The 11971-nt window shown below is 48.2% G+C and overlaps 1 protein-coding gene across 2 annotated transcripts in view; it reads left to right on the top strand.

Annotated features, from left to right (window-relative positions):
- COLEC11 (collectin subfamily member 11) overlaps positions 1–11971 on the top strand; it is a 41162-nt gene that overhangs the window by 19101 nt on the left and 10090 nt on the right. Inside the window, exons 2-3 of one of the 2 annotated variants that reach the window (XM_003798561.3) lie at positions 1336–1491; positions 5600–5671. In XM_003798561.3, coding sequence (XP_003798609.1) covers positions 1359–1491; positions 5600–5671 — 205 coding nt within the window. In that variant the 5' untranslated portion in view covers positions 1336–1358. Of the gene's footprint in view, positions 1–1332; positions 1492–5599; positions 5672–11971 lie in introns of those variants that run through there. The other variant, XM_023518422.1, reaches the window with a different exon arrangement.

The raw sequence follows: 11971 nt of genomic DNA on the forward strand, positions 1-11971 counted from the left end.
CCTTGCCTGTTTAAATTAGGCTTCTGTCCGGCTAGATTTCTCTGTAAGTCAGAGGTTGCATTCGGCTTTAAACTCAGGTGTCAATTCTAGCCTCTGCCTGCCCACTGCCTTTGTCTCAGCCGAATTAGCCCCCTGAGGGCAGGGGCTCCACCCAGGAGAGTCAAGGGCACCCTGCTTGTGGCTGCTGTCCAGGATGGCGTGCCGGGGGTTTCTGCACCGGCGTCCCCCAAGCTGACTCTCTTCTCCTCACGCCCGCAGCACAGTCAGCACAGAACAGCACCAGCCCTTTCCCCCTGCACTTCTCTCAAGGAGATGCCCCAGTATCAGGACTCCATAAGTAATAAACCTCCAGTTCTCGGAGTGGGTGGGTGGAGACTCCTTGGAATTCAGTGTTGCAGGTGGAGGATATATACAGATTTATACAGTTTTACAGTTTTATGTTTGGCCAGAGGGTGCCGTGGCACGCTGGCAGGGGTAGGAGGTCCAGTTTTTAGGGGGTCTCTCCCATGGAATAGAGTGGGAGGCAGTTTGAACTCTGCTCGCTTGTTTGCATGGAGTAAACTGCACGAGCCCTTGTTGTGGGGGAGGGGACTTCCGTCTGCTTGGTGGTGGATTTTGTACCTTTTGGTTGTAATTCTGGGCTCGCAGCTTGCCTCAGGAAGGTTGAAGTGCACTCTTCAATCTTCTCTCTTGTCTCTGCTCCAAACCATCAGCTAATTTGGTAAGCTGCTGTCCTCTCAGCCTCCTTCTGGACGGGAGCTTCTGTAAAAAAAGTGTTTCCAAAGTTTTAATGCCCCTCCTGAAGACACAGAAACGTCCATACTCACCCCTCCTGGGACAGTGAAGAGCCAGGAGCCCTGACCCCAGTCTGTCCTCTCACTGCTCCCAGACTGCTGGGCTCCTCCAGGTGCAGCTCCCCCCCGCCCCAGCTCCCCTGCAGATGGCCTTGACCCCTGGCAGTCACACGTGGGGCATGGATTCCTGTCTGTGGAGTGAATCCTTAACTTGGGGCTCCCCTGGAGCATGGCCATTTCTCCCAGGTACCCCTCGGCCTCCTCCAACAGTCCATCACTGCAGGAGGCACCACCCGGGGCCAGGGCTGTCCAGTGCCCAGTCCCTCTCCATGTCTGAAATAGGTCCATGGTGGGCACACTGCAGGGTGTCGCCAGGGCTCATGCCTGGGGTTGGGATGACTTGGTGTCTGTGCCTGACCTGGGGTTACTGGGTCTCTTTCCAGGGAAGACCCTGGACCCCCACCTGGGCCCATGTTCTGCTCACTATTGCCAGCTGCCTGGCCTGCAATTCTGGTCACTGTTTATTCCTTCCTCCAAGCAGGAGTCAATGTCCTGCCTGCACCCATGATGGAGAGGGACTTGGCTCTGACGGGCATGCTCATTGGCCTGGCCTTCCTGTTGCTGCTGCCGTCTGGATGTCCTCAGCAGTCTTTGGATGATGCCTGCTCTGTGCAGATTCTCGTCCCAGGCCTCAAAGGTACCAGGATTTCCCCCTGACCCTGGGCTTACCCCAGTGGGCTTCAGTTTCTCCATCTGTGAAGTCAAGTGTTGGGCTGATGAAGTCTAGGCTTTCTTGAGCTGTCAGTCTGAAGACAGCTATCATTTGGACCCCAGACTGTGCACAGGGACCTGGGGGAGTCCCTGACGTCTGTGTCAGGTGGTGTACACGTGGTCCCACAGGACCCCAGACTGTGCACGGGGACCCTGGGGGAGTCCCTGACGTCTGTGTCAGGTGGTGTACACGTGGTCCCACAGGACCCCAGACTGTGCACGGGGACCCTGGGGGAGACCCTGATGCCTGTGTCAGGTGGTGCACATGTGGTCCCACAGGATCCCAGACTATGCATGGGGACCCTGGGGGAGTCCCTGACGTCTGTGTCAGGTGGTGCACGCGTGGTCCCACAGGACCCCAGACTGTGCACGGGGAACCCGGGGGAGTCCCTGACGCCTATGTCAGGTGGTGTACACGTGGTCCCACAGGACCCCAGACTGTGCACAGGGACCCCGGGGGAGACCCTGATGTCTGTGTCAGGTGGTGCACACATGGTCCCACACGATCCTTGGCTGGAAGTGATCTCATCTGATGTTATCTGGAGACTTTTGGGGCTCAGAGAAATTTAGCAATTTGCCTAAGGTCCTGTGGTGATGCTCCTATACTGGTTGCCAAGGGCTTATTTTAAAAACAACAACAAAAATTCTTGCTGCTTTGTCTGTAATTGCCTTTGTCTGTAATTGGCAGCCACAGTGCATGGGAGAGCCCACAGGCTGCAGTAAATGCTTCCTCCATTTATGGAAACAACCAGTTTTCCAAACCATAGGACTCTAAAAGGCAAGAGACTCTAAAATCTGTGGTTCCTAAGCAGGGCCAGCTACAAAATTTGCGAGGTTTAAAAATATTAAGAATTACGGCAGTGCCCATAGCTGTGCCCTGTGCCCACAGGGTGACAGCCACATACACTGAGGCTGGTGGGTTCGAACCCAGTCCTGGCCAGCTAAACAACAATGACAACTGCAACAAAAAAATAGCCAGGTGTATGGCAGGTGCCTATAGTCCCAGCCACTTGGGAGGTTGAGGCAAGAGAATCACTTAAGCCCAACAGTTTCCTGTGAGCTGTGACACCGTGCAGTCTACCAAGGGCAGCATTATGAGACTGTGTCTCAAAATAAAAAAAAAAATTAAGAATTTCCAGAAGGGGTAGCAGCACTCATGCCAGGCATGGGGTTAGCCAGGCGCGTGGCTCCTGGGTGTGGCTGTGGGGCCCCAGTTGATTCAAGGTTAATGCAAATTTTTGCCAAATGCAAAATAAACAGATTGGCATCAAGGAAGGAGCTTCTTCTCTGGAGTCCGCACCCTCTCCCTGGAGACCCTCGGTGTAGGGCCTGGGCCCTGTGTGTGTTGACCCAGCCCCTCTGTGTACAGGCTCCTTGCTGTCGAGGGAGTGCCTTGCTGCTGCTCCCTGATCCTAAACATGCTGCTCCTGTGGATCCGGGATGGCAGTGTCAATCCAGTGTCCTTGCAGGGACACCCGAGAGCAGGGGAAATGGGGTCCTGAGAATCTCTGCTTCCTACTGTAGGTGGATGCTGTACCTCCAGCCATAACTGCCAGCCAGCTTCAGGCCAGCCCCAGGAGGGTCCTGGTTGGTGACTTGCCAATCGCTAACGCTGTGTTGAGCACGAGCCCAGCAAGGGAGCAGGCAGGTGTCCACCTGCAGACATCCAGAGAGCACCAGCGGATGACAGGCCCCTGAGGAGTGAGAAGAGGCTCAGAAAGGATTCAGTGTATCCAATGTGTCAGGAATTGCATTACTCAACAGAGAAAAATTACCAACACAATGTAATTTTTTTTTTTTAATTGAGAGTACACAGAACTGGGTTACATTGATTGCTTTTGTTAGATAAGGACCCTCTTATATTTAATGCTTCTAAGGGGAAATAAGCATGTAGAGGGCCACCATTCATAAGCACACACCCTTGGGAATTTACCAGGTCCAGTCTCAGCGCTGTAAATAGACCATTGCCTGTGTCCTTAGAGTCCCGTCCAGCTGGAGACACAGCACCTATAGAGCTCTCACTTGTCCTCTGGATCCTGGGACGTCTGCTCAGGCCAACCGTGGCTTGCTCCTCACAAGCTCCAGGCAGCCCATGGGCTGGAAGTGCTTGTGATGACACTGCTTTGCCATTTCAGGGCCTAATAATAATACATTATCTTTGCATTTAGAGAGAATGATAACTCTTTCAGTTGGGGAAAAATGCTATTTCCTTGGTGGTTAAAAATATTGACCATAGGTGGGAAAACATTTATGTATATCTGCAAGCCTGTTGCTTAGAAATCTGAAAGGTCATAGATTTTATTAAATTAATTAAAAAATCATTAACTGTCATCCCTTAAAACAAGGTTGATAAAGACAGTAAGGAGGCCTGAGGTGCGTGTGCTGTGGAGGTTTGTGCTTCTGCCCAGTGGTCGAGGGAGTAGGGTAGCTCTTTCCTCTCGGGCTTCCTATGGCCGGGAGCTGTGGCAGTTGCAGTGGCCGGCAGGGCTGAGGTCTCTGCAGATCTTGCTGGTTCAGATTCAGAAACAGGGATAGAGACAGTCAAGGAATGTCCCTGGTGCATCCTCAACCGGCTGTGGGTGTGTCACAGAGTCTCACGTTTTGCATGAAAATAGCTGACATGTGTCTTCTAGTTGGGTCAAAAATTACCCCCAGTGCAATCTAAGGCACAGGCTTTTTGTTCCTAGATTTATGTGTGACATGCAGGAGGGCAAGCTCTAGTAAGTACTGGCCACGTTTTCTTTATTTATTTGAGAGAGAAGAAGGCAGTGTTCTTACTGATGCCAGAAAACAGGGCAGCAGCTGAAATGACAGCCTCTCCTGGTGGAGGTATAATAGAACTCGGTCACGGCCTTCATTCTCTTGGCTGCGTCTTTACTGGTAGAGTGGACATAGTGCCTGACCCGTGTTGTGGGGAGCCCAAATTATGCAAATAATGCAAATCAACGAATGCTGTGTACAAACTCTAGGGGTTTTCTCTCTCTCTCTCACAACAACCTCCAGCTCTTGGGCTTAGGCGATTCTCTTGCCTCAGCCTCCCGATTTCTCTTTCTCTCATTCTTTTTTAAGACAGGGTCTCACTCTCTTGCCCAGGTTACGATGCCGTGACTACAGTAACTTCAAACTCATGGGTTCGAGCGCTCCTCCTGCCTCAGCCTCCTGAGTAGCTGGGACTATAGGCACCGTCACAACACCCAGCTAGCTTTTCTATTTTTAGTAGAGACAGATCTTTCTCTTGCTCACATTGGTCTTGACTCCTGATTCAAGGGATCCTCCTGCCATGGCCTCCCAGAATTCAAGGATTATAGGTGTGAGCCACTATGCCCAGCCTTAAATGTATTTTGAGAAGAAAAATAACTATCTCATTTGTGTTTTAGAGATTTTTAGGGGTGCATGTTAGTCCACTTCGTGTTGCTATTAAGGAACTCTGAGGCTGGGTGATATACAAAGAAGAGAGGTTCATGGGGCTCAGGTTCTGCAGGCTGTAGGAGGAGCCTGGGACCTGCACCTGCTCCAGGCAAGGATTTCAGGGCCTTACAGTCAAGACAGCAGATGAAGGGGGAGCAGCTGTGTCACCTGGCCAGAGAGGGAGCCACAGAGCCAGGAGGAGGGCCCAGGCTCTTTTTAGGAACCAGCTCTCATGGGAACTAATAGAATTATGCACTGAGCTATCTGGAGGGGTCCACCCACAACTAACACCTCCCAGGGCCCCCCTCCCACATAGGAATCAAAATTTCGGCATGTGATTAGGGGATATTCAAACCACATCAAGTGTTAGGGTGGGTGGAGGCTGCAGCTGGAATGATACTGGGGCATCAAGTGCCAGGGGACAGGCTGGGAGGCAGCCCAGAGGGACAGAGACACTGCTGAGGGAGAAAGTGGGGAGGCGAAGAGGGACGCCTGAGGGACAGAGTGACCTCAGGCTGGGCTGCGAGGCGGAGCTGAGGGAGCCTTTCCAGTTGTTCCCCACTTGTCCCGTGGGAGTGCTGTGCTGGACAGAGCGAGTTGCTAAACTGATGTGACTTCCTCCACAGGGGATGCCGGAGAGAAAGGAGACAAAGGTGCCCCAGGACGGCCCGGAAGAGTCGGCCCTACGGGAGAGAAAGGTACCTGCCACTCTTGGCACTGTCGGGAGGAGGTGGTGGTTCCAGAGAGCAGGTGCCACCTCCTGGGGTCTCTGGGAGGTGGGGTGTGAGGCTCAGGGGCAGGGACCACCAGGGGCTGTTCCAACAGTGCCCTTGGTGCCAGCCTACAGTGCCCCAGAAAGGAAATGCATCCTGGAAGTTCAGTGCCGCTGTGGGCCCCTCCAGGCCTCGTCTGTAAACTGGGAACCATGTGCAGGATCCCTTGTGGGCAGTGAATGAGAGCTGTACAGCAGTGATCTGTGGTGGCGTGGTGGAGAGGGGACAGATGGCTCATGGGAGTGGACCACCTGGAACTTGTTTCCTCATGAGTGAAATAGTGTGATTCTGCCTGGCTCCTGGGGTTGTGCTGGGCTTAAAGGAACTAGATCATACACACTAAGTAGCCACACAGTAAAAGTTCAATAAAGATATAAGTATCTTTAGGATATACTTGTTTATTTATTTATTTTTGAGACAGAATCTTACTCTGTTGCCCTGGTTAGAGTGCCGGGCATCATCATAGCTCACAGCAACTTCAAATTCTCCAGATTAAGCCATCCCCCTGCCTCAGCCTACCAAGTAGCCGGGACTACAGTCACCTTCCACACAATGCCTGGATAGTTTTTCTATTTTTGGTAGAGATGGGGTCTTGCTCTTGCTTAGGCTGGTCTCGAACTCCTGACCTCAAAGAACCTTCCTGCCTCAGCCTCCCAGATTGCCGGGATTATAGGTGTGAGTCATCATGCCTGGCCAGGATACACTTATTTTTATGGGTTTAAATTATTTTTATCACATCATTGAAAATTATCTGTAGAAATGCTTTCTCTATATTTACACATCATTCCATGAGAATACATACTGTAATTATCTGGCCAATCCCTCAACCAATCTCGTACCCTTGGAGAGTTAAATTGTTTCCAGCTTAAAAAAAAACAAACATAGAGCATGCCCCCCAAATGTATATACATTTTAAGAAAGGAAAAAACTGTACTAAAATTGTAATACTCCATATATACTGATCAGAGAAGATAAATACAAGCCATGCCACGCACCTCTTATAATTGCAGAAGTCAAATATATATTACAATTCTAATACAGTTTTTCCCTTTCTTAAAATGTGTATGCATCGTTCTGGGATCCTCTGTATATCATGACACAAATAAAGATAATCGAATATGTACATTTAAGCCCATGCACTATTTTCTTTTTTTACCTTTTTGAGGTAATTTATGGACACTCCTTTGGAAGTGTGTACATCGCACTTGGTTTTGACAGTTGCGTGCACTTGTGGAACTCTCGCCATAGTCATGTCTGCAGCACTCTGTCACCACCAGAAATGCCTTGTGACCTTTGCAATTAATCCCTCCATCAACCTCAAGTACTGACTTTTTTTTTTGAGACAGAGTCTCACTATGTCGCCCTAAGTAGAGTGCTGGGACATCACAGCTCACAGCAACCTTAAACTCTTGGGCTTAAATGATTCTCTTGCCTCAGCCTCCCAAGTATTTGGGACTACAGGCACCTGTCACAACATCCAGCTATTTTTTTGTTGTTTTGTCATTGTTTAGCAGGCCCAGGTTGGGTTGAAACCGCCACCCTGGTGCCCTAACCACTGAACTACAGACACCGAGCCAAGTATTGACTTTTATGTCTTATTTTTCCTTTAATTATAAAAGATTAATTAAAAATGAGACATTCACATAGTTCAAATTTCTAACTATACCAAAAGGCATTGACAGTGAAGAGTCTCTTTCCTGTAATTGCTATCTTGTCTTTATAGAGATTCTATGAATTGGGAGGCACGTGTGCAGTGGGTTCCTCCCCTGCTTTGCACAAACAGTGGCATAACACACGTATAGTTTTGCATTTTCTCTTTCTGCTTAGTGACGTGTCTTGAAGATGACTCCATGTGAGTCCATACAGAATTGTCTTCATTCTTCGCTGCAGCTATTGGTCTTCCATAGCATGAATTTATCCCGGGTTACTGGGGATTCCCATTTTCCTGGGTGCTCGCTGCAGTGAGTAACCTCGTGTATATGTCACTGTTGTGTTTGAATATAGCTTGGAGGTAAATTTCTAGCAGTGTAATTGTGACATCAAAATGTGTGTGCATTTGGAATTTTGGTAAATATTGCCAAATTGCTCTCCCAAAGGGTGGGATCCCATCGTCTCTGCCTGACGTGCTGCTAGCCCGGTGGTGGTGACATGCTCCCGGTGGTGGTGACATGCTCCCGGTGGTGGTGACATGCTCCCGGTGGTGGTGAAATGCTCCCAGTGCTTTTTCTTTGCCTCTCTCTTTCTGTGAATGAGGTGGGCCACTTTTTCACGTGTCTGAAAGTCATCTGCATTTCTTTTGTGTCTTTTTGTTCTTTGGGGGCTCGTCTTTTTTTAACCCTTTTCTGTTTGTTTTCTTCTTGGTGTGTAAGATACTTTTATACTCATATCTTCTGTACATGTCAATGAATATTTCTCTAGAATAAGTGGGTAGAAGTGGAGCTATTAACTAACTTTACAGGAAGATTTCAATATAATTCTTATGTGCCCCTGTCTGCAGCCCATTCTCCAGAACCCTTTCTCTGCTGTTCTGACTTGCATGCTCCACCTGCACTTGCTGAGCAAATACACGAGTGAGTGAGGCAGGGAGTCACGGGGACCCGGCTCCCGTAGGTCCTGGAGAGACCCAGCGGGCCCTGGGGTGCAGGGGCAGGACTGGTGCAGCTGGCCCTGGTGAGCAGAGAGCTGGAGAGGGCGGGCTGGACCCTGAGGTGTTTCCTCATCTAAGAAAGGGGGGATGGCTTCCCTGCTTCCTAGAGTTCTGGGGTTATCTTAGAAATACAAAGTGCTTATTATTTTAACTTCATTAGTATATTTCATATGAAAGTTGGACATGCTATGGATAAATTGTTACTTATTTTGTTACACTGAACTATTTATAAAATTTACACAGTGATAAAATGGGTGTCCCTCAATTTTCTTGTGCAGATAGATGAGTTCGTATTTCAGCCTAAGGTGGAACATTCATTTCCCTGATGTCATTTCATCCATGTATTTTTGAGGAATGGTGTTGAGCTCTGTGCACACACAGTGCAGGCTCCTCATTTCACATCGATGTGGACGCCCATGCCTGTCACCTCCGCCATCTGTCACCCTCACTGGTTGGTGCTCTCCTCACTCTTTCTCATCAGCACCTCATTCTCCAAAGCCAGTGCGAGCACAGGTGACTACACGGTGTGAATATTTCCAGATCTCCTCACAGGAATGAGGCTGCTGGGCACAGAATAGCCTAACTCGCTGAGCTGTTTCCCGTCCTTTGATTACGATGTCACATGTCTCCTTGGGGCTGAGTGCTGGGGGGGGCACAAAGCCATAAAAGGCTGCAGACAGGCAGGCAGACCCAGGGAGGGGAATCGAGGCAGAAGCCACGTGGCAACATGAAGCTGAATTTGGGCTGCATTAAGAAGCTACCTTGTTCCAATTTTTTCTGGTATATAACCGTAACTTATGCTCATGATATAGAATTTGTATGGACTTAATATATAAAAGCCGTGAGAAAGTCATCTGAGAGCCACTGTTTGGGTGTATTTCCTTTTTCATGTCCCTTTTTTGCTTTGTTGTAATTACATTGCATATGTAAATTCACATCTTTTTATTTAATATTAAAATTAAATGTGAATATTTTTCATGTTATAAAGTCATTTTAGTGAGTGCCTAATATTCACGGTCACTTAACCTTCCACGTCAGGGTGCCTGCTCAATGCCAGAGTCCCCGCAGGCTGGACAGAGGGTTCTCGACAATCTCATTGCGGGAGCAACCTACTTAATGAGGTGATTCCAATCTGAGAAGCCTGTGCACTAGTCGATAAATAATTATCAGGGTTTACTGGTGCGGGTTCTGTAACTGTCACTGAAAAATTGAGCAGCTTTGGTTTGGGGTCTTTCCACTTCCCAGCTTACAGAGAGAACAAGTGGGATTTGTTTGGATTATTGAACAGTAGCAATAATTATGTAGAATTTTAAGAAATTTCCTTTTTAAGCTGATCTTTAAGAAGAGCACTGGCCAGGTCATGACAGAAGGTCCATGATTAAAACGTGTTATGAGAACAGACATATAACTTATTAACAAGTTCAAAAAATGAGATAGAAAATGAAGTCAGATGATGGGCGTTCACATTGTTCTCTTTATTCTTTCTGTATTTTTTATATCTCCAACAAGGAGCAGAGCCCGTGTTGCATTATGATGATAGCATGGTCTTTAAAGGTAGCTGTACCTGACAGTTTACCGTGAATATTCACTCCGTGAATATTTACTGTGCCCCCATCATGTGCTCACTTCTCCAAGCTGCTGAAGCAGGAAGCAGGACAGACCTGGGGCGGGGGAGCTGGGCTGTGGGCAGCGGCTGGGCTGTGGGCAGTGATGGGCTGCGTTCCTGCAGCTTGAAGGGAGAAGTGTGAATGGGGGGGAGCGTCCCTGTCATCCATGTGCCCACGGCCAGGACTCATGCTTCTTGCAAAACCTCACTGTCCTTTGGAGGAGCTTGAGACCTCGCAGTAGGAAGACACATCGGAGCTCTTGTCCTGATTTGCTCTCCTTGGAGAATGTCTATTGTTCTGCCTAAGGGTTAGTTTCCAGCGCACAGTCTGCAAGTTAGCGCAATCTGCTGCAAAGAAGGCCGGCTGTTGCAGAATAGAGGATGTGTGAACAATCTCAGGGGATTTAATGGTTCTCACCTTTTTCTTTCTTCCTAATGTACCCCAAAGAGAGTATTCTCACCAGAGGCAACAGCTCACACCACAGCAGGCCCCAGTGTGTGGATATGGAGAAGGAGGGTGAGGTGTGGTGAGGGGTCCTGGGTGCTGCTCATGGTCTGGGTTGGATTCAGCTCTGTGCCTGGCCAGGCTGATGACCTCCCTGCACACGTAGAGTATGTATGTGTGTGCTGCTTGACTGTGCATCTAGCATGTGTTTATATGTGTGTACCTGCCCACACATGCATGCATATATGTAGGCTTGTATTTTGCATGTGTATGCATGCATGCACATGTGTATAGTTTGTATTTGTGTATATGTGCCTACCTATATGCAGGTATATGTGGTGTATATGCATATCATGTGTATATAGGCAGCATGCATGTGCCTGTGTGTAACTGCACATGTGTGTACAGTGCTTAGCGTGTATAGTGTGTATTTGTTCATGTGTGTCTACATGAATACAATGTGTGTAAGTTTTTGCATATGTATGTATGTCTGATTATGTATGGTGCTATTTATATATGCATGTTTATATGTGGTGTGCATGTGTGTGTGTATATGTGTAGCATGTGCATGGTATAGTGTGTATGTGTGTAGATCATATTGTGGTGTGTCTGTATATGTGAACGTGTCTGTCTGTATGCATGTGTGTGTGTGTGTGTATCTGTATGTGCAGACATATGCATATGTGTGTGTGTATAGTGTACACATGTGCATCATGCATGTGTATGCACTGTTTTCCTGTGTGTGTACAGCATGTACGTGGTCTGTGTATATGTGTGCATTTATGTATACATGAGTTTGAATGATTAAGTTCAAGACCTCATCCTAGAGAAAGTGGTACATACCTTATGCTGAATATCACTATAGTCACCTCCAGAGCACTCCCGTACCCGGCACCTAGTCCAGCCTTCAAAGCAATTTAGAACTCTTTTCCTGGAATAGCCATCAAAGCTGTTGTCATATGAGGTTTGAAAATTAAGTTGCAAACTCATCCTAGAGAAAGTGCTTTGAAGGGTGGACTAGGCACAGGTGTCAGTGCACAGCTCCCCGACGGGAGGACTTCAGGGTTGCCTGTAGTGATGATAAGCAGGAAGGCACGGAGCGCTTTTTCCAGCATGAGTTTGTGGATGTAATTGCCCAACCTCGTATGCACATGTGTGTATACCGTGTGAACATGCACATATATGCGTGACACATGTATCTAAAGTATGTATATGTGTATAGTATGTGCATGTGCACATACATGCAGACACGTGCATCTACAGTATGCATAGCACATACACACAGACATGTTCATCTTTAGAACATTTATATGCATACAGCACATGCATGCACACGCATCTATACTAGTTTACATGTATACAGGACATGCACCCACACACCTGTATCTATAGTACATTTACATGCATACAGCACGCACATGCACACACCTGTATCTATAGTACATTTACATGCATACAGCACATGCACGCACATGCATCTATACTAGTTTACATGTATACAGGACATGCACCCACACACCTGTATCT

Source organism: Otolemur garnettii, unplaced genomic scaffold (assembly GCF_000181295.1).
Source record: "Otolemur garnettii isolate 467f Iridium unplaced genomic scaffold, OtoGar3 scaffold00139, whole genome shotgun sequence".
NCBI classification, from domain to species: domain Eukaryota; kingdom Metazoa; phylum Chordata; class Mammalia; order Primates; family Galagidae; genus Otolemur; species Otolemur garnettii.